Source organism: Buceros rhinoceros, unplaced genomic scaffold (assembly GCF_000710305.1).
Source record: "Buceros rhinoceros silvestris isolate BGI_N320 unplaced genomic scaffold, ASM71030v1 scaffold4277, whole genome shotgun sequence".
NCBI lineage: Eukaryota > Metazoa > Chordata > Aves > Bucerotiformes > Bucerotidae > Buceros > Buceros rhinoceros.
The window spans coordinates 51,448-72,354 of NW_010423784.1; the positions used below are offsets into that span (position 1 = coordinate 51,448).

At 38.6% G+C, this 20,907-nt stretch overlaps 1 protein-coding gene across 2 annotated transcripts in view; it reads right to left on the minus strand.

Moving 5' to 3' along the window:
- The window catches only part of ZFYVE9 (zinc finger, FYVE domain containing 9), a 34,959-nt gene extending 14,720 nt beyond the window's left edge, over positions 1-20,239 (minus strand). Inside the window, exons 1-8 of one of the 2 annotated variants that reach the window (XM_010140524.1) lie at positions 20,170-20,239; positions 17,321-19,383; positions 12,786-12,885; positions 9,027-9,203; positions 8,618-8,787; positions 7,752-7,875; positions 5,915-6,037; positions 4,553-4,708 (exon numbers count right to left, since the gene is read on the minus strand). In XM_010140524.1, the coding sequence (XP_010138826.1) occupies positions 4,553-4,708; positions 5,915-6,037; positions 7,752-7,875; positions 8,618-8,787; positions 9,027-9,203; positions 12,786-12,885; positions 17,321-19,383; positions 20,170-20,239 (2,983 nt within the window). The remainder of the gene's footprint in view (positions 1-4,552; positions 4,709-5,914; positions 6,038-7,751; positions 7,876-8,617; positions 8,788-9,026; positions 9,204-12,785; positions 12,886-17,320; positions 19,384-20,169) is intronic. The other variant, XM_010140525.1, reaches the window with a different exon arrangement.
- Between the last annotated feature and the right edge of the window lie 668 nt (positions 20,240-20,907).

A 20,907-nucleotide genomic window follows, 5' to 3' on the forward strand; every position in this document is an offset into this window, starting at 1 on the left:
AAAGTGTAGCTGTCAGAAAAACATTCAAAAAAAAGCTATCCTTCTCAAAAGCATGTAATGTAATTTACAAAATACCACAACTTCCCTTCTAAAGGGGGAATCTCAGAGCTAACAGAAAGGTGCCCGCCGAGGGTCTTTCCTTATATTAAGTTCCAGCACCTGACCTCAGACAACTGACATTATTTAGGAAGTGCCTTAAGTGTGCAGGCTGCATCTAAAGCAGCTCTGTAGGACATCAGTACTTATTGTCTTCTCAGTTATGCTGGGTTACCCTTGACTTTAAATCCTAAGCAGCTTTATAAAGTCCGTTAAAAAAAGCATGCTTTTATCCACTGATGTGACTTTTTCATCAGTCACGATGCATGCCTTTTTGAATTCTTCACTTTGGTATCTTCCTCTGGTGAACCATGTACTTTGTATATCAGTTTGGCAATTCCTTCTGGACTCACATAAAATAGTTTATACCAGGAAAGGTAAAGAAAACAAGATTCCTGCATTTGGTCACTGCTCTCAATACGTGGTGAAGCCAGTTAGGTGCTTTTAGCAAAAACAGTGAGGTTAAATTCCTTGTGCGGGCTTCATATCTTTTAGTTAATGCCATGTCAAAAAGCTGTTACTAGCATCCGATCTGAGCAAAGGCTTAGAGAAGTTAGCTGCATCTGTCCGGCCTCACTCCACTGTCGTCAGTAACTACCAAGAACTGCCAAGCACCACACATCATACCAGCATCCTCAAAACCCACGCATCCCAGTTCCATAGCCACAGGTGCAAAGCAATATCCACCTGGGAACAAGCTTGCCAGATGGGTTTTCTTCAAGAGCAAAGGAGCACATACTCTTTGGAAAATAAAATACAAACCAAATCACTACCACACCAAGAGCCACAAAGAGACACAAGAGAAACAACAGCACGAATGTAACTTGATGGCACAATGCATCTATGGCAGATGCCAACACTCAGAAAAAACATACGAAACTCAACACTCAAAATTCTGACCATACTCAGCATCTTTTATTGAAACACATCCTCAAGTAATTTGGGAAAAACTTACTCACATTGGCAAGGGACATAACGCTTCACTTACTATCACTGTGAGAAGCAGTTACCAGCATCCAAAACCTCCTCAGACTAGTGGCAATTTTCCAAAAAAACACTCTCACACCTTATATGATGTTTGATTTTGTACCCATCTTCTCACATTACAGTTGCAGGTGTGTATTATTCACTCAGTTAACCTGTTCTTTGTTCAGAACACCTACATGGGCTTCTTCATAGATCTACTATGTAGTAGCTACCACCTTATTTAACTGAAATCAGGCTGGGGAAAAAATACACAAAACCGTGCCTGGGGTAGGTCCACCCTCACCCAGAATACCCCCAAAACCAGGGCAATCACAAAGCCATTTCAAGCAGTTGCCAGATTTGCATTTTCACTGCAAAAGTAACAGTAGCATTCATTGTACTCCACCAAAGGGCTGATGCACTAGGGCATATCTGGCAGCTCTATATTAACACATCCAGCTGCTTCAAAGTGCCCATTCAGACGGACAGAAGTTCTCAGTTTTCCATTCACTAGAGCTTCTGCCAGGCTTGCAGCCAACAGACATGGATAATCATGGGATTACTACTACAACAGTACAACTACTACAACCACAACAGAAATCATTAACTTTCAATTTCAAAACAAGAAAAGCAGCACAGCAGGGAGCTTGCTGACAGAGGGGCCAGAGCAAAAATAAAGCTATGGAAACCAAGCAGCAATTAATACTTGCCTCAATTAACAACTGCACAATTTATTGTAACTCACATGCATACAACCTAGAGTGAAAAATGCCATTTTTCCTTCAGTTGTTTTTTTAATTCCAAAGTTATGAAGCCCTAACACCAGACCATAGCTTGAGTTGGAGGACTTCCCATTACGAAGCTAACGGAGGTTCAGGGCGGTGCTGCACCAGACTGACATCTCACCCATGCTAGAACAGGAGGTGGACCTGAAGGACAAACCGAGCATACAGACTAAATGCTCCTGCCTGCAGGCCTGGGCTCTGCTGCCACTACTTACACATGCTAGAACCAGGCTCGGCAAACGGCTGACAGCAGTACCTGGCACAGAGTACGGGCGTCAGCCTCAAAAAACAAGTTAACCCCTGAGGAAAGCAGAAACAGCTGGGAAGCGGCACAAGTACATACAAGTTTGTGCTTCTAGGCTTGAAGGCAGAATTCAGGAAGAGGGAGTACATACACGTGACTCACAAAAATTGCTGTAGACATGGGCTTTAATTAAATACACAACAGGGGAATACTGTATTTTTCAGCTGAAAACAACATGAAACCCAAAATCACTCCAAAACAAAACCAACATCACTAGAAGTAATTCTTGTTCCCGTTCCAATAAAAAATACTGTATGTGTCTTTTTATTTTATGGCTGTTTTTAAGAAAATATTTACTAAAGGAGATAAATAAGAAAAAATCTGAAGAATTTATTTCTGTTTCCCAATGGCAAAATAAATTCAAATGAATATATTATATAATGAAAAAAGAAACCGTGAGGCAGGGTTTTGAATCATCTCTAACTTCTAATGGGAATTCCCGTTTACTCTAAATGTCTATCATCCGATCGCCATGAGAGGTGCAGTACCTCTAAAGTGAACAACTTTGGAAGTGTGGCTCCGTCTACAACAGCATGCAAACTGCTAACCACTTCCAAGGGATTACAGCCACCAAACTGAAATCCCGGCAGCACCATATCCTGTCTCTCTGGCTGAATAACATTTAAAACAGACAAATTTGCTGATATATACTTCTCCCTCTCAAACACGCATGACTTGGAGAGACAAAAAGGATGGAGATTGCGAGAGTGCATTACAAAATACTCTGGGAGTTTACCGAGGTGCTATGTTCCTCAAAAATTTCAGCACGGTCCGGTATTACATAGCAAGCCAAGGTGTTGATCTACTTTACTACCTCTGATGTACAACTCAGAACAAGTCCTACCAAAAGAACGTTACGCAGTAAAATGCTTAAACAGTGAAGTTTGGTTCCTGATTAAGAATTGTACAATAGTAAGCAGCAATTTGCACCAGTGCAATTGGAGGATATCAAATGACTACCACCAGAGCACTAAAAAAAGAATTCCAAATACATTATGTAGGAGTTATAAATTATGTACTTCTGTAGTGTAATTTTACAGAGCTTCATTGCAATATACACACCAAGCTGGACTGATATCTGCCATATACAGATATACGTAACTGTATATACCATATATACATATCTGTATATATCTGATACACATCTGCCATATATACACACACATGCAATTTTTCCTATCTATATCCCTCTGAATAACATCATAATTAGAAGATAAAACATCGCAAATGAGGTGAGGTTTGGAAAGGTATTTGTTTCCAGTGCACACGAGATCCATTATGACATAATGGTACATAATGAACTTGCAACCTCTCTGGACAAGCTGACCTTTGTTATATCAAGACATTTTAGGAAACAAACATCTTTTTCATTATTTTATTAAAGTGTTGGATTCAGTCATTCCAAAGGCATTGCAAATGCTATGCAAAACTCCTCATAAACGTATTTTCAGTATATAACCTTAATGTAATCCTATTTCACCATTGAAAAATTAGCTTTATTTTCTAATCAGTGGAACCAAATACTTGCATTTTTCCTTATGCAATAGTTTTTGAGTCCTAAGGTTCAACAATAGCTAAAAATGGAAGGCCATTTACTTAGCAAATGTAAAATGTGTAAAGGTTTACATAATACAATTTTAAAATTGATATACTAAAATTCAAAGTGCAGGGAGAATTTCTGTAATTCATTCCAAGCACACATACGCATATATATTTGTATTTACTTTTTACTATTAGTCTCTCCATAATGTGGCAATAGACACACACACACTGTGGGAATCAAATTTCTGAACTACCTGGTTTGGGGATATTTAACATACTGTCCATGAGGATTCTCAAAATTTTCTTTCTGTATTTTTAAAGAAGTGACCCTGACTTCAAGCTGGAAAAAAAAAATTAGATGCAATGTCATTAGTGTACCCAGGAGCCCTGCTGAGTGTCCTACTACACTCACTGCTAAATGAAGAACGGTACTACTGTATTAGCCGTATTCCAATTCTTAGCACATCTCCTAGCAGAAGCGGGCAGAGCAGACAGTCAGCAGTGGCTGCCGAACACGAAGTTGTCACAGGCAGAGTCCTCCTGCTCCACTGCTGGAATAGTCTCTGCATGGCCTTTATTATAGCCCAAACTTCCTTGTTCAGCTGGCACCCAAAGGAAGGCTGCAAGATCTTTGGAGTCACTTTGCAGGGTACCAGCACCTCATTAATGCTTCTATCTGGTGAGATGAATGTAAGACTGAATACTAACAACCAATTCGCAGCTCCATATCAGCTTTAATCCTTATTCTCTTTATATATTCTTTTATACAAAAATAGCCATTTGCTAAATGACAAAAAAGCAAGTATCCAACCCAGTACAATCATCTATTCAAACCATTTTTAACAGAGAGCATTCCTACCTGCTAAGGCATCCCGGTAAATTTGCACAAAATGGTTAAAGATATCCTTAGGCAAACACTTCTCGTCAGGCAAACACTGCAAGAGAATGACTATCTCTGACTGCCCCACTGCGTGCATGCCTTTTGTAGTGAAACACCAGCACTTCCTGTTCACATCTGCAGAGAGGAAACGTGTATCAGAACAGAAGAGCACAGTTTCATAAAATATGCCCGGATTTCACTACAGGGAGAAAGTTCTTTCAAGAAGCACTTCTACAGTGTGTTTTGTTGTGGTATCTGTCACACAGACAATCAGGTTCTCAATTCTAAATTATGTTCTGTTACCTTGCAAGCAAGGCCACCCAAAACAAGAGCCAGGACATTACAGCTCCTATTCAGGTCTCAGGACTAACATCACAGACTTTTAGCATTTTCTGTACCCAAATAAAAGGACAGGATTTAAATGGGAATGAAGTAACCCAGGAGAAGGCCAGGCTGTTGTTGGCTGTGCATGTCGTGATGCAGACAGCTAAACCAGCTCCAGACAGTGGTAAGTCTCTCAGGGTGGATAGCTGGATGTCAGGGGTTTTCATGAGACGTCACTGTGGTGTTCGTTCACATGAATGATAGTGATGACACATGCTCTAAGCTTCTCAATTCAATTGAAGATTCAAGAATACTAAGTTAGGAAAATAAAACCTTTTGTCTAATATCTGCATCTATTCATACCAATGAATAAAATATTCATTTATATATTTATATACCTATATATGCTGAAAGTTTAACAAACAAAAATTTATTGTATGAACTTTTCACAGAACCAAACATTTTACTGCAAAATTGTCCTCAGTTTCTCAGATAATGTCCTATTATCCAGCAGAGATAGGGACTGAGGGACTCACATGAGAAGCCGTCTGTATGCCCCCCCATTCCTTTCTCCCTCCCTCAGCCCATGGACACACACGCGCAGTACAGAAAAGCACAGAGGAGGAGCACAGTGGAAGGGAACTTGTGTATTACCAGAGGATCTCATGTGCCTTTTCCAGAATGGGATGACAGGGAAATGAGTTTAGCAACCAAAGGAAGAATGAGTGATAAAATACCTTGCCCTGCCAAGTTGGACAGGAGACACTGATCTCCAAACCTGAGACTGGAGGCTCTATCAGACTAGTTTAAATACTACAAACAAAATTATCTGTACTGATGTCTAAATCACTGGAAAGAGCCTTTTGTAATTTAAGTTAATATCGCTAAGTATAAAGTTTTCATGCACATTTTCAGAGACTATCCCTACCAAATAAAAATGCTGCTGCTCCTACTAATAATATCTACCTAACATTTCCCCTCTCGTACCCCAAACCTTATTTAATAACAAAAACTTACAATTTACTATTTTTACCATGGACAGCAAATTAGCATTTAAAACAAACACAAGAGGGTCAGGGCCACCATCCTCCAGCTGCTGCATGACAGAGATCTGAGAAGGTCTCTCTTCTACAGCATAGTCTGTGAAAGAAACAAGCAAACACAAAGTGAAGTCCTTAACTTCTTGGTACGGTACTCTACATTATAATCAGATAACCATGATTCTGATGCTTTTTGCCTTTTTGACCTTTATTTAAGTATTGCTGCTTTGATTGATTGTTTCCTAGGTTGGTATTTTCAAACTTCAATAGCACTGATGTGCATAACCCCTGTATATCTTTTAGAAAAGTGCACTTTGTTCCATAGATCAACTTTTTTTTTTGGTATCAACTGGAGGAGAAAATGGAAATGAAATTGAGAAATGTGCCATGGTGTCAACTGAAATGCCAAATGACAAAGAAGTTAACAGTTGTTATTTATATCACAGTAAAGTGCAAGAGCATCAGTCCTGGACCACGAACTCCAACGCGTGGTCTATCCCTATATCACATAACTTGTACTTTCTGTACATTAGATACTAGAAAGACAACAAAGAGGGGAACACTATATAAAACAACATTTTATATAAATCACAGAAGGTCTAAATCTGGTGTAAAATGGATCCCAACATGAAACTTCAAAGATGTCTGTAGTGTCCCTCTGTGATGAGACCCAGATGACTAGCAAAGAAAAAACTTCATCCATGTGATTATAATCTACTTGGCATTTAAGCTTTAACAAAAAATAGTTACACTGATGAAAACAGATTTTGAAACAAATGTATTACCTTTCCAGCTATAATTATCTAGAAAGGTAAATTTGCTTTTTAATGTGAAAAATGTTTTTGGAATCTTTTTAAGTAGAATTAGAATATCAGAAGCAAAATGCTGCAAAGAAAATCCAGTATGTGACAGCTTATGAAACAACTTAGCATACAAAATACTATTTGTGTGTCGTTACCTACATAAAAGCTGAAAGGTATACTGTAGTTTCACTCCTTTTTTGTGGAGAAAACTGAAATAACCAGGCACCCACAGCAAGAGCTAACACAGGATGGAACACATTTGTTTTGAAATTAAATGCTGCTCACACCCGGGTTTTGACAGTATCCTGCAGTAAAAGTTACTTCCAGCTTAACATTAGAAATGCCCTATATCAGCAAAGTATTTGACAGGAATTAAAAAAAAAGGATGAAAAAATAAGTTTATTTAATCCCAGTAATGTATTAAAGGATGGCATGAATCAGAAACTGTGGAAAGCAATTGTCAGATAAACAAATATAAACACTTCTTTAATATTTTAAAAATTAGTTTTTAATTTTCTGAATCCTCCTCCATTTAGATACTCTGGAAGGGGACATCACAATTACCAAAAGCCTCGCTGTGGGCCAAGATGTGCAGTAGTGCTGTTGAATGCAGTGCTTGGGGATGCCTCAGATAGAGCCGATGTTCCAAGAGAACTTCAGAGAAGGAAAGCATGAATATGCATAAGGCTAATTAAAATATATCTCTGTGTGAACCATTCCCCACAGTCCGATTAGTGAAGAAATTAGCACATATTTCTGGACTGAAGTTAATTTTCTTTTTTGCTTTGTATTTTCCTTTTACAGTAATATCATTGCATGATGGGGTTCTTCTGGGATGCTAATAGGGACCAATGGTGCAAAGGAGCATCACATTTAGCCACAAGTACTTACTGTGAATTTCTTCAACTATTCAGCATATTGCCGGCATCTTATTTTTAAAATAAACACAGTAACTACTACGTTAATTGCAACTGGTAAGCATAAAAGCTAGCTGCCAAATTATACCCTCACCTCCTTTTACTCCAGTGGAGATGAGAATTGGAGGAAGCCCATCTTCAGGAATCAGATTCATTGCACTGCCCACAGGACTGCCAACCTGAGTTATATTTCCCGAGAATACAGAAGCATTATCAGTCTACAAGGAGCAAACAACAAGAGAGGACATTACAAAAGTAATAACGATACAAATGTAAGAGCTGGCTGACTAGATTACTAGAGGAATGTGAAGGAGACTGTGTCTGCTGAAGAACCAGAAGCAACACGTAATTTGGCTCTTTGGCAACAGATGACTCCTGTCTGCGAACTACTGCTACGAAGCCAGCTTGGACAGAGGCTGCAGCTCCCTCCTCTAGCACCACCCTACGCATTGCTGTACAAAATCTGAAGGTATCTATGCCCATGGAACTTTTTGCAAAGTCTCAGTTCCACTCACACGGGGTATACAATGGACTTAACATTGTTAGATTATATCTGTACTTTCCTGCCTATGTCATTTTATGAGAAGTGTCAAAGTATTTTTCTGCTCTGCGCTGTGACAATCTTACTGTTTCAAACTCCTCACTGACCATGACTCAGCTTTTTTAAAACATGCATTACACAAATATCCTTCATACAAAGGCTGTAGAGCCAAATACTTGGAAGCCACCTAATACACAGACTTCAAACCTTGCTTACTGCTCTGCCCCGTAATAGTTAATTTCAGTTCAAAATACATGGTTATTTCAGCACTCTGCAAACATTAAAATAAGCAAAGACACTGGCTACACAATATAAGAGATATAATCAGTCTTACTGAAATCACCACAGAAACTAATATTCTATTCGCAACCACAGGGAGCATGGCATTTTGGGCAGTGAATACCATAACACTTCCTTACTTCTGCTGATAAAGTGTTGTTGGTCACAGGCTTTGATGGATCATGCGACACTGCTAAGGTTCCTGTGGAAGTTGTCCCAGCCACCGTCAGTTTTGCTGCATCAGCAACTTCTCCATTGGGTAATATCCCATCAGCAAACCAAACACGCCTTTGTTCTCTAGGTTGTGCCACTAGAGAAAACATTAAAAACTAGGATTTAAGGTCTCACAGCAACATTGACTGGAAATTTTGAGTACAGAAGAGCATCACGTATAAACACACCTGCTGAGAACAGTTTACTTGTCCTTAAGAACCTCATGCCTACTGAGGGCAGGAATACCACAACTGGCATCAGCTAGACTATTTGGAATGGATGAAGTGTGGATATTCTTTCCGCAGGTAAATTGAAAGAAAAAAGAAGTACTCTGACCTTCTGCTCCAGGATGCTTTAAAACTCCCACAGGTACCATGACAGTGGGAGGCGGAGAGCTCAGGGCGCCCGAGGCCTGAGCCTGCTGCAAAGGAGGGATAGTAGAACAGTATTCAGCGGGATTGTTAGGGTTAGGACTCTGGCTTGAGGCACTCATCATGTTCTCCCAGGCTTGAGCTAAAGCAAACAAAGAACAAGAAACATGAACACAGAGGAAGGTATCTAACAGTCCAAAACACTGTGTTAAATTCTCAGCTACAGGAGGTATGGACCCTGCCATCTTCCAAAGACCATCTCTCTTCCTTTATTTAAAAGCCCTGGAGACTGTAACTAAGCAAGAAAACCCATAACAGGAGGAGAAACAGCACTGGTCTTGTGCAATAAAAGTATCAGCTCATACAGAAATATTTTCTGAAAATTATAACACTACACTTTAACCTGAATGATGCTTTGCTCTTCATGCTTCACTTTGTTTCCTCTGCAAAGATTTAACTGAAAACACTCTAATTCTTTTATATATATACACGTATATTTATCACACTGTCTGGACAAATGGACATTTCTATTATTATGGATGTTTTATAACCTACGGGACACTTAAGCAGATTTATCTTTTGTATATCAGAAAAAGCACCTTGCATTTCTTGATATCCAGGGCAGATCAGTACAGATCAACAACTTACATTTTCAACTATTAAAAAACCCTTATGCTATTAATTCTGAAGGCATGACTTGAGCCTTAATTCAGTTGCCCAAACAGTAACACATAAAACTTCTTTGTCAACAACATCCAACACAGAGAAGTCTCTCCTCTAGCTAGTGAAACAGACTATATCTCCACAGTACCGCTTCTTTTTCATCTGTAAGGAAGGCTTGTAGCTATGTGAGGTACCAGAAAATGCATGTGTGCTTGCACCTTCAACCATATTAATATGTTAGAAATGAAAGCATTCCCCCAGTCAGACATAAAGATCCTGCCACCTAAGCAATCAGAGCAACTTTGGGTTTCTTTGGCTATGAATTGTCAAAAAATCAAGGTGAAAAAAACAAGACCAAAAAAAAACCCCAAAACCCGAACAGAACAGAACATAAGCTCTCCAGCTTCCTCCCATCAACCTACAAAACCAACAGAGTGAAATGTCTGCCAATGGACAAGGTATTGACATTTCCATTTGAGAAGATAAATTAAATTGAAGTGTTTTTTTAGCAACAATTCTCTATTCATTTAGTGTATAGGTCCTGAGAGAAGGAAGTGTTAAAAATACACAAAGCAAAGTTACATCCCTAGGATCCCTGTATTAGAAAAACCAGAGAACGGTAAAAGAAGATTTTTAAAGTCTTCTCTAAATGAAGCAAAGTGCCAGCTCAGCATATCTACCAAGCGAAAATACAGTAAAAATAGCATTGGAAACTTATTAAACATATAGCCTGGCAATATACCAAGCAACCAACTGAAATAACTACTTTTAAAGTGTGATTCCTACCCCCTGTTCCCAGACTGCGCAAAGATTAATGCTTAACCTGCTGCTCTGAGTGGAAAAAACCCAAAGCCTGTATCAACAAAGAAACTGCAGGGATCAGGAGGGATCAGATACAAACAGGCTACAGGTTAACTAGCCCGTAACCAAAAGCATCATCAAACAGCACTGCAGCAGGGATAGAGGTAGCCTGGGGCACCTAAGGATGCAGGCAGCGCTCTCCCTATAAAAAAAACAAGCAGTGGTGTCACTGCTCACTGCCATTAATCTGCATCCATCCTGGCAGCAGGACAGAAAGGCTTTTAAAAGGAAATCATTATGGTATGATCAATTTTATTATGCCTTTTTACAAGAACACTTCTGGTTTCAACTGAAATATTTTCAGATTCTTCCCTCCCCCAGACAAAAACAAATCCTACTCACCACCAAAGGAGCCAGTTGTCTTTTGGCAGGTGTATGTGTAATTCCTTGTTCTTGTACACCTTGAAATGTTTAATTTCTCCATCTCAAAATGTTACATTTTAGCATCCCTTCAATGTTATCATCAGGACTCAGTTTTAATTCTAGAAATTACAACCTATAATTTCCTATCACTTTATTCATTTGGCCTACAGTAAAGAATTATTAATAATTAAAACCTACCACTGCACACCGATGAATCTTTAATCTTTTTGAAACTGAAAAAAAATATTCCTGTTTGATAACAGAAATTGTCTACCACGTTTGGATGCTCATCTCAAGACGAAGCACTAGTTACTTTCAACCGAACCTGCATAATACTGAACTTCTTTGGAGAAAAAATAAAGCTATGAGCTTCTAAGTTTAGTTAGATGCTCAAGAAATTAAGAGATCTTTCTGAAAACAGCAGCTCAAATAATCTACTATCGCATAAAGATACCATCAAAATGACCTTGTCTTAACACTGACAGAAACCAGAACTTTCTTAATTCTTGGTTAAAACTCCAGCAGCAATCTTTTATCAAAGTCTCCGAAGTTTAACTAAACACTTGCAGTAAGGCAGACTCCATAATAACAGTGCAATAATCATCAGCATAGCCAGATATCCTAATGGTTAAAAGTTTGATTTGGAACCTGAATTTGTCTGACTTCTCTTTCAATCTACTACATGTTAGAGTGTGCCTGCCAAACCTTCCTCTACAATTGAAGTAACTTCTGTCATCAAGTTTCAGTTATCCAGATAGATATTTATACTCCAAGATCAAGTCACCTGTGCACCTTCCCAAAGACCTCACCAAAGACAGAGTGCCTGGAACTTCTCATGATGAGACAGCTTTCCTCATGATTTAAGTACTCACACAGACCCTCTCTCAACCTAATCCAATTTCTCTACCTTCTCTGAAAACTGAGTCTTTCAGAACAGCTGTCTCAGTGTCATGGACATAAGTCAGTTGGACAGCACAGTCACCAAAAGGGAACTGCCAGCTCGGGAAGTCCTTGCAATTTTCAGAGGCTTCAAGATACAGTGGGAAGAATACTCTGTGTTTGCTCATATTTATACCACATAGCTGAAGTCGTTAATACTATAGAGGACAAAATATAAAATAGATACCGTGGCACTTTGTTTAAAAACAAGGTCTTTCCTTACACCAAGCAGAGGTAATAAAACTTCTTGTTCTGCTTGTTAACTTCATAACTATGTCCCGTGTTTACACCAGGCTTTTAGCCACAACACCATCGTAGTTTGTCAGACCCTGCAGTAATGTGCCCAAAGTAACAATCTAAATTCATTTGTCCACATTCATGGACACATTTTTAGACAAGACCTCCTACTCTAGCAGGAGGAGGAGTTAGATTAATTTGTGGATAAATACTACTTTCCCAGTGTCCCATAGGGCATGATCTAGAAGAGGCACAACTGCATTACTCTTCTCTTTGGCATCCCCTACAACAGTGTAACAGGTTATCTACTCATGCATAGAAAGTAGGCTCCTGAATTAAAAACAAAAATAAACACCAAAAAACCCCACTTTCAGTATCAGTATCACTTTTCAGTATCAGAATTTCTGCAATCCTGGTACAGCACTCACAAATGAAAGCTTTCAAATGCATGGCAACCTTATCAGTTTTTGTCTTTTGTTAATTGTAATGAGTTTAGGAATTCCCACTCCACAAGAATTCCACTCAAGGATCACCCGCTCTCCTCTATTTTGAAATACTTACCCATACAAATAAAGTTGTTTGGGTTTGGTTTTTAAACAGCATCACTGCAGCTCACCACAAAGCCAGTGATGTCTGCATCTCAGATTCTCTCTCCACTTACCATTCATTAGTACTGAATGGCAGATTACACACACTCTCGCTTCCTTTCGATCCATGTACAGCAACTTGCACTTCAGGCTACAGCAAGCCGCGCAAAAAACCTGGAACCAAAGGGGAAGCAACTTAAGTGTTGTTCAAAAATATGTGGTAAACTGATGAATTTGGACAAGAAGATATCTGTGAAGCTCTAGACATGCAAAATAAGGAGGTAAATTATCAGTATTTTCCCACTAAAGCCGCAATGACTAATACCTGCCCAGGCTGCCTTTCCTACTAAGCCTGATGAACATGGAACACATAAACGCACCTTGGCCTCATACTGCACTGTGGGGCTTTAAAATATGTTTGGCATAAATGACAATGAGGTAATAAATTCCTACCACTTTACAATCTCTCATAGAACTAACTATTTGGGAATTAATTTCAGTCCTAGAAAAAGCATGAGTACTTTCTAGAATCAGCTACATTTAAATGCACAAGTTTTCTCTACACAATAGATTGCTATGGCACAGATTCATTCAAACAGGCCATTTTTATTTGCAGCAGGGAAATTCATCTATATTAGCAACTCTAGCTATTTAATGTTGTCATATATAACAAGCTATGCATCAGCTGAGACTTAAAACATTTTCATACCTCATTGCTCACCTGAGTGTGCAACATATAAGACAACATTTAAGCTGACTGACATTGATACTGCAAGAACATCTCACTGTATTTACATATTAAAAAGAAAGAAGTTTGTATTTACATGATTATAAACTCTACAGCATCACAACACCAGAGAGAAATGAGGAACTGCATTTTACGCACACTGGCTGCTAAGGGGAGGCCAGGTGTGAAATCCCCAGGAGGACAACCTGCTGCGGAGATGCAGTTGCGCTTCTCACCTGAACCAGCTCTAACAATTCCCCAGTCCTGGGCAGGAAACAGTCTTGAGGCTTCCTCCAGACAAGCAGAACCATAGAACATGAGCACGGCTTGTGCACCAAAACACACACTCGCATAGAGATATGATCCTACAATAGCAACTGCAATCTCAAAACCCTGCGGAACAGACAAATCAGGGTGCCCTAATGACTTCTTATTTGGTTTTAAATGATAATATTTTCTCTACTTAAAAAGAAATAGTATTTCCTCAGGAATATTGTGTAGGTGACGTGAAGATACTGATGAACACCCATTTCATGCAGAAAGGTAATGTCACACTCAGGAAATCTAGAAAGAGCAGCAGCTACCTAACAAATGAGTTAGATACCAAGAGAGAATTTCAAATTTTAATTATAGGTGGATATTATATCTACAATTCACTACGCCCAAACCAGGACAACATTATTACAATCTGCAGTGCTTTCTTAATCCAAAAAATTATTCCAACATCGCTTCAACAGCAGGCTTGTAATATAGACAAGAAACTACAAGGGATTCTCATACATAAATAAGTGTAAGTCTAACTAAATTTCAACCAAGTTAAAGATCATACCTAATTACAGCCACTTTGCAGCCTGTTACTCCTGCCGTCTTTAGGTAGCAAGTGTTTACAATAAGCACAGATAAATAAGCTCTGAGTTCACCATGAGGGCTGAAAATAGGATGTGAAGAAAGAAGATTTCACCCTGCTTCATTTCAATCAGTTTTAGTGTTTCCTAATTATGTCAACTTGAACACTTCAGAAACTAAATGTAAGTGTGCATGCACTGGCATTTTCATGTGAAAACAAAAACAACCCTTTCACAAATGTAAAAACCTTAAAAAAAATAAGGAGGCAAATGTACTTTAAAAATCTGATTTCTACATTTACACCTTAAGCTGATTTACAAGCATTCTAGGGAATATTAATAACAACACCACAGCATATTTTAGACATATTTGACATCATTTCAGATCTCTGGGAGAAACTTCCAGTCAAAAGTTCAGTACTGAACATGGAAAAATCAATGTCTTCAACCATAAATGAAAGATTGACACAAATTAGGATCTAATTTAGGACCCTTTATCAAACAACACGTTGTGCATTCAGCAAAGCTCCCAAGTGCAACGATCTCAATATGAAAAGGGAAAATAGGAGCAATGACAGAACTTCTACAGCTCCTCTCTCGGGCTGCATCAGCCATCTAACAGCAGTAATGCAGAGGAAGAACACAATCCATCTTGTTATTAGCAATCACCAAGTCATTATCACAGTATTACCATGCTATAAAAAAAAATAGCAGTGTCAAAGTAAATTTTTCTGTTACTAGGGTTTTCAGGTTCATGGGGAGTTGTTAAAGCATTAGTTGCCAGGGGTTCTGATGATTTTTTTATATATAGTAGGGGAAATACATAGTTCTGGTTGTCAGTTAAAAGATTACATATTTTCTGTTTTTCCTATCAAGGACAGTTGTTTCATCTGACAAGAGAAAATACATAAATACATGGGATAAAATTTATGAATGTGTTCACATGTGTTCTTCAGTTTCTTAATTTTAATTCAAAATTTACTGTAAGTGTATTACTTTCTACCATGCCCCTGAGGTTCCATTCTTCCAATAATTTTGCAATTATTTTCCTGAAATTAAAAACTGAGACAGACTTCCCAAGTGCCACTCAACTATTTTTAAAAGCAATTTTCATTCCCCAGTGTAACAGATACATTCACCCCTACTACAATGATTTGTCATGATGATGATAATAAAGCTTAAAAAGAAACTGTTGTACTAAAGCTTGTGTTCAAAAATGTTTAGTGCCATGACTTCCCCTAGAAGCAACTGCAAGAGCTGAAGACACTCTCTCCCCTATTCTTTAAGTGACATTCATACATTTAATGTTAACAGCGAAAGTGTCACTGGGTTTCAGGAGTTACCTACACCACAGACACATGATGAACATGACTTGCTTTGGGGATGTTTTCCAAACCAGAAAGCAAGAGCAGAGAGCTGAGAATAGCTACGTCTCAAGCCACTACAGATGGATTTGTCAGGGCTCACCTGTCAAAGCCTTTGGTCTCTTTCCTCCCGGAATCGTTACAGGAATTAAGTGAAGTAAAGCAATTTGCACCAAGCGCTAAGTATTATTTGACCTATACTGATTCTTAGCATTTAATAATGAGAGATTTTTTTTTTTTAAGCATAAAACACCAGAATTTCCTGTCCCATCTTTTGACTGCATGTGTGCAAATTTGGCCCATCAACACTGGCTAACAAAAGCTTCTAAAAAGAATCCATTCTGAGCATTATTCAAACACTCTGAGAATATTAAATACTAATAGGTATTTTTGACATCTGGGACACAAGTGTGTCTACAGAGCAGAGGGACCTTTTATTTTATCCATTCCCCACACACCATGCACAACAATGCCGGCTGTTCTTCTCAAGGCTTGTCTGAAGGGATAGATGGGACACACACGTAGTCCATTACAGAGGACCAAGCCTAGGTTTTCCGCTAGGCCAGTTCCAGAAATAGGTGGCCTAAGGGTTTGAGCTGTCTAGATAGATTTGCTTCTTTTGGGTCTTGTGTTAAGGTCATTCTGCTCCTCTGCACTCTGGTAGCAAAATATATCAGCCAGAGCACTCAGGAGAACTTTCAATCAACTTAAGAAACCTTTGGACAGGGCCTAGATGAATTACTTTTACTCTGGTTTTTAGTGGGGTTTAGTATTCTTTTAATCTGAAGAACAATCATGAATATCTACTTGACAAAAGTGTCAGTTTACTGCTTTTGAGTCACCATATTTTTTCCTAAGTTGCTAATTCCCACGAGTCACTCACTTGTATTTCAGTAACAAGATACTCGGAAATACTTTATAGGCTAATAATTTACCAGAAACTTGGCATATAAGAATCTGTGTTGACCTAGACATCTTATATTTAAAACTTTAAAAATACTGACATTTAATACTTTAAAAAACTTCAAAAAACTTCAACAATAAAATATATATTACTTTCACAACACAAAATCATACAGAAATTATATTTTAGTTGCCTTCATTACAAAATTTCTCATCATGTGTACAGATGTCATGTTACTGGCAATTTACTGTATTTTTTCTAGGAGCAAACTTATGTTCTTTAAAACAATGTAAGCAATAAGAAAAAAGTTAGCAAAGAAGAGTTAAAAGAACAGAGCTGATCAGCCATCTAAACCAGCAGGACCATGAGCAATTCAACAGCACACTTCCAATCCACATCAATAAGTTTCAGTGTCTTTAAGGGGATTATTGGTACACCAATTTCTGCAAATTCGTTTCCCGCACTTAGTCATTTTATAGCAATTCGACATAAATCTAATAATGTTGGTTCTTGCAATCAACAAATACACTGCTCATATAGGCTAGTAATTCTTTCAGTTATAAATAATAGTTATTCTCTATTAGAACCATAGACAGATTAGAGCTTAGAAACCCCCCTTTTTTTTCCTTCACAAATCAAACACAGCTTTATAGAAGAGATGTCACAAATAACTACATCCAGTAGCTTAAGACGTCCTCTGATTTGATTTTGTGCAGTATCAGGGAAAAAAAAAAGGTGGGTGCTTTGAGCTTACAAAATACGAACTTACCTTCCCACAAGCTCTGCAATGATGTCTTCTTTTGGTGAATGTAAATCTGGCCTCGCACTTCATACAGTTTGGTGCTTGAGAATCTGGAACCCAAACGGGAGCCACCTCACCCAAAGTTGTAAAAGGCTTTCTGGCTGGAGCTCCAAACTGACCAGCTCGGAGATCATTATCTGGACTATCTGGGGCTACTGCAAGGCACGAACTACTAGAGACTCCAGATTCATACTCTTCCAAATGTTCCCCATTAGTATCAGTAATAGCGGCATTTGAAGATGTTTCACCAGGAAACGTGTCTGCTGTATCCCCTAATTGTGTCTTACCAAAGACATTTTTGTTTTTACTATTACCTCCACAATTTGGGGGAACAAGATCGTTTTGTAAGTGGTCCGATAATGGCTTCGGAATCTGTAGTTTAAGATTCGTAGGTTGTTTAGGTCTTGCACCACCAAAAGGAACACTGATAGACTGCAGATTAGTCACTGGTTTTGGTGAAGTTTGCCCTTGCATGGATGAAACCTGACTACAAAGATTGTGTAAATAATTTTTCTTTATGTGGTCACCAGTGCTGTTTAAAATAAGACCACTCCCTTCTGCGGTCTCATTTCCTCTCTGTTCATAAATATTAGTGTAACATTCTGACTTGCTCTCCTCTATCTCCTTTTCCTCTGTTACTGAGTCTTCCTTGGAGGGTAAAGTCTTTGGAACATGACCAACAACTGGGTTCTGCATTCCATAGGAATCACAACCATTAGACAGAGAGCTTGCTGCTGATGTAGCCATCACATCAGAGAGACTGGACCCTTCAAGTTCGTCTATACCAGTTCCTTTTAAGTCTACACCTGCCTCCACCATCCCATCTCCACCTTCTTTATTATTACTACATGCCTCATCCGGCTGTTTTGTCTGCAGAAGTCTTTCATTCTCTCCCAGAGTTTGCTTACTATTCATCTCATTCAACTTTGTCAGCTCCCAGTTAGTCATCTCCTGAGATTCAGGGTAATGCTCTGGCAATTCCGTTGTGCCAAGATTTTTATCACATTCAATGACTTCACTTTCAGTGGCACTAACATCCTCAGGGGCACAACGTTCTGCGACACATTCTTTGTAATTGCCACTTCCAGCAACGTTAGGTTGACAAGTTTCAGTGAGCCCAGATAGCCTAGACTGTAACTGTTGGGTTGTTTCCTGTTCTACCATTAAGCTTCCACTACTTGAAACAGAAGAGTTTTTAGCTTCTAGATCTGTTCTCTGAGGAATGGCTTTACTTGTAAAATTTTCAACTGACACACAATTTTCTTGCATTTTAATGGTACCATCAACTGGTCTCTGTAAGAGAGTCACTGCATTAATCCCTGCAGTTGTAGCTTCTGAAAATGGTGAACCTTTACTCAAATTAAAATCATCTTTTAATCGAGAGGAGGGACATGCGACGGTCAGGCTTTCAGATGAAGCATTAATCAAATGACATACAGAGTCATCTTCAGTGCACAGTCTATTTACTTGCTTTTCTGTATCTATATCTTTTTCCGTGGATCCATTTACAGTAACACTAAACTGATCACTCTGTCGGTTTTCATTATCCAGTGTAAAGCTAATAGTGTCCATTAGGGACTGGCTGTTGTAATTTTTACAATCCAGCAAATTGCCACTTTGTAGTGTTCTTCTGTCGCAGTTATGCATGACTGCCACCACTAGCACATTTTTCTCCTCTGGCAAGCAAGCTCTGTTTCCACAGTTCTTTTCTCCTGTTTCCACAGTGTTATCATTCTGATTACTATTTCTTTTAATCAATTGATCGTCTGCTGCTGCCTGATCATCAATCCACATGACTGGGGTCTCCGGGCTTAAGCTAAAATCCTTTCCATTAGCACAGTGATCTTCTCCTCCTGTTGGTGTAGTCGCTGAATGAGACAAGGAGAAAGACTTTAATCTCTGCTGACATTCATCAGGAGTTGTAGCTTCATTCACATTGGCCACAGTTGGGTTAAATGACAGATGACGAGAAGGCGGATCTAGAATCTGATTCCACTTTGCACCCAATAGTGCAGGTGAAACGGTGACATCTGAAAAAGTGTTTAAACACGGCAATTTACTGTCCTATTAAAGCTACAGGTTTTATTAACTCTGTTGCGTTAGAATGTCCCAAATATAAATGTAGAGACATTAAAATATGGGCACAACAATAAAAGACATCTGCCATAACTAACATCTTTGATCAACCATTAGTAGTGTAATTGCATAATGCTTCTGGAACTCAAGAAGTTTGGAGCTACACCAGTTAGTATCAGGTTGAATTTGCACAAACAACTTTAAACTATTGATTAACATACAGCTAGAAATGCCTAGAAAGATTCCCACTCTCATAAAATGTTCTAATTCCTTGACAGCACAGAAGTAGCAATTAAACTAAGCAAAAATTTTACTACTTCAAATATGGTAACATTCATTATATGATTTATGTGACCTAATAAAACGTTTCTATGCTTGGGTCTCCCAAAACTGCAGAAGCAGCTTAACATAATTTTGCCTGATTTGTTTAAAATAAATTATTAAAATATTGCCACTGATATTAAGCTTCACAAAACTTTTCTTTAAGAAGCATACAGGAGATTTTCTATTAAAAGAGTGAGAAATTTTTTAAAAGTAAACAAGATGAATGGAAACAGAATACTACTAACAAATAAATACTAAAGACACGACCATGCAAAATTAACAGATGTTTTTTGCGAGTTCTGAGATTAATTTGCAACTCCAAACTGAAAAGGGTATCACAGATCTCTCCCTCTTCAGTGGTGTTCTCTGTAGAATACATCTAATGTGCATCTACAATATTGTTCAAAATTACTCACCTTCATTTTGCTCAAATTCATCTAAAACCTTATCGAGGTTATATGCCTCTGCTTGGAAATAGTTCTCCATTTGTCAGGGAAAGACCACCAGATTCTTGTCTGAACCTGCCAGAGAACAAATTACAATTAGTTCTTTAACCTTCTGTCAGCACTATGTTCCACTACATATTGCCCAGGTTTAAGGAGAAAAGAAGTCCCTTGTAAATCAAATTTCAGATACGTTACATGCATAAATCAAAAGTGTTTTCCAGGAATAAAAACTGTGTGTGCTTAAACTTCCTTAATTCAAATTAACAACCTCCCAAAACTTGTTTTGGATTTTATTACCTCTAGTCTCCCACATTAACGTGGGATCCATTAACCACCAGGATCGCCGTAACGGTCACAGCAAAACTGTCCCAACAACAGCCTAGAGAACCAGAAGGCCAACTAACAATCTGAAGATCCAGCTTTCCGTTCCGCACTACCAACAATTAGCTCATGTGGCTTTGAACAAGTAGTTTAAAATCCCCATGCTTCTGATTTTTTAATGCATATGAGGCTAGCAGTATTCTGTGTCACTCCCCATTTCCCAGAGATGCTTCAAAGATTCATACTTGTAAAAGTTGTTAAGGGACTTGATGGCTGTTACTTGAATTGCGCTAGCTCTTAAAATGCCTGCTTTAATAATCCGTGTTTCCCTGAAAGGCAGACACTGGAAACCTAGCAAAATGCACAGAAGTAAATAGTCTGATCGGA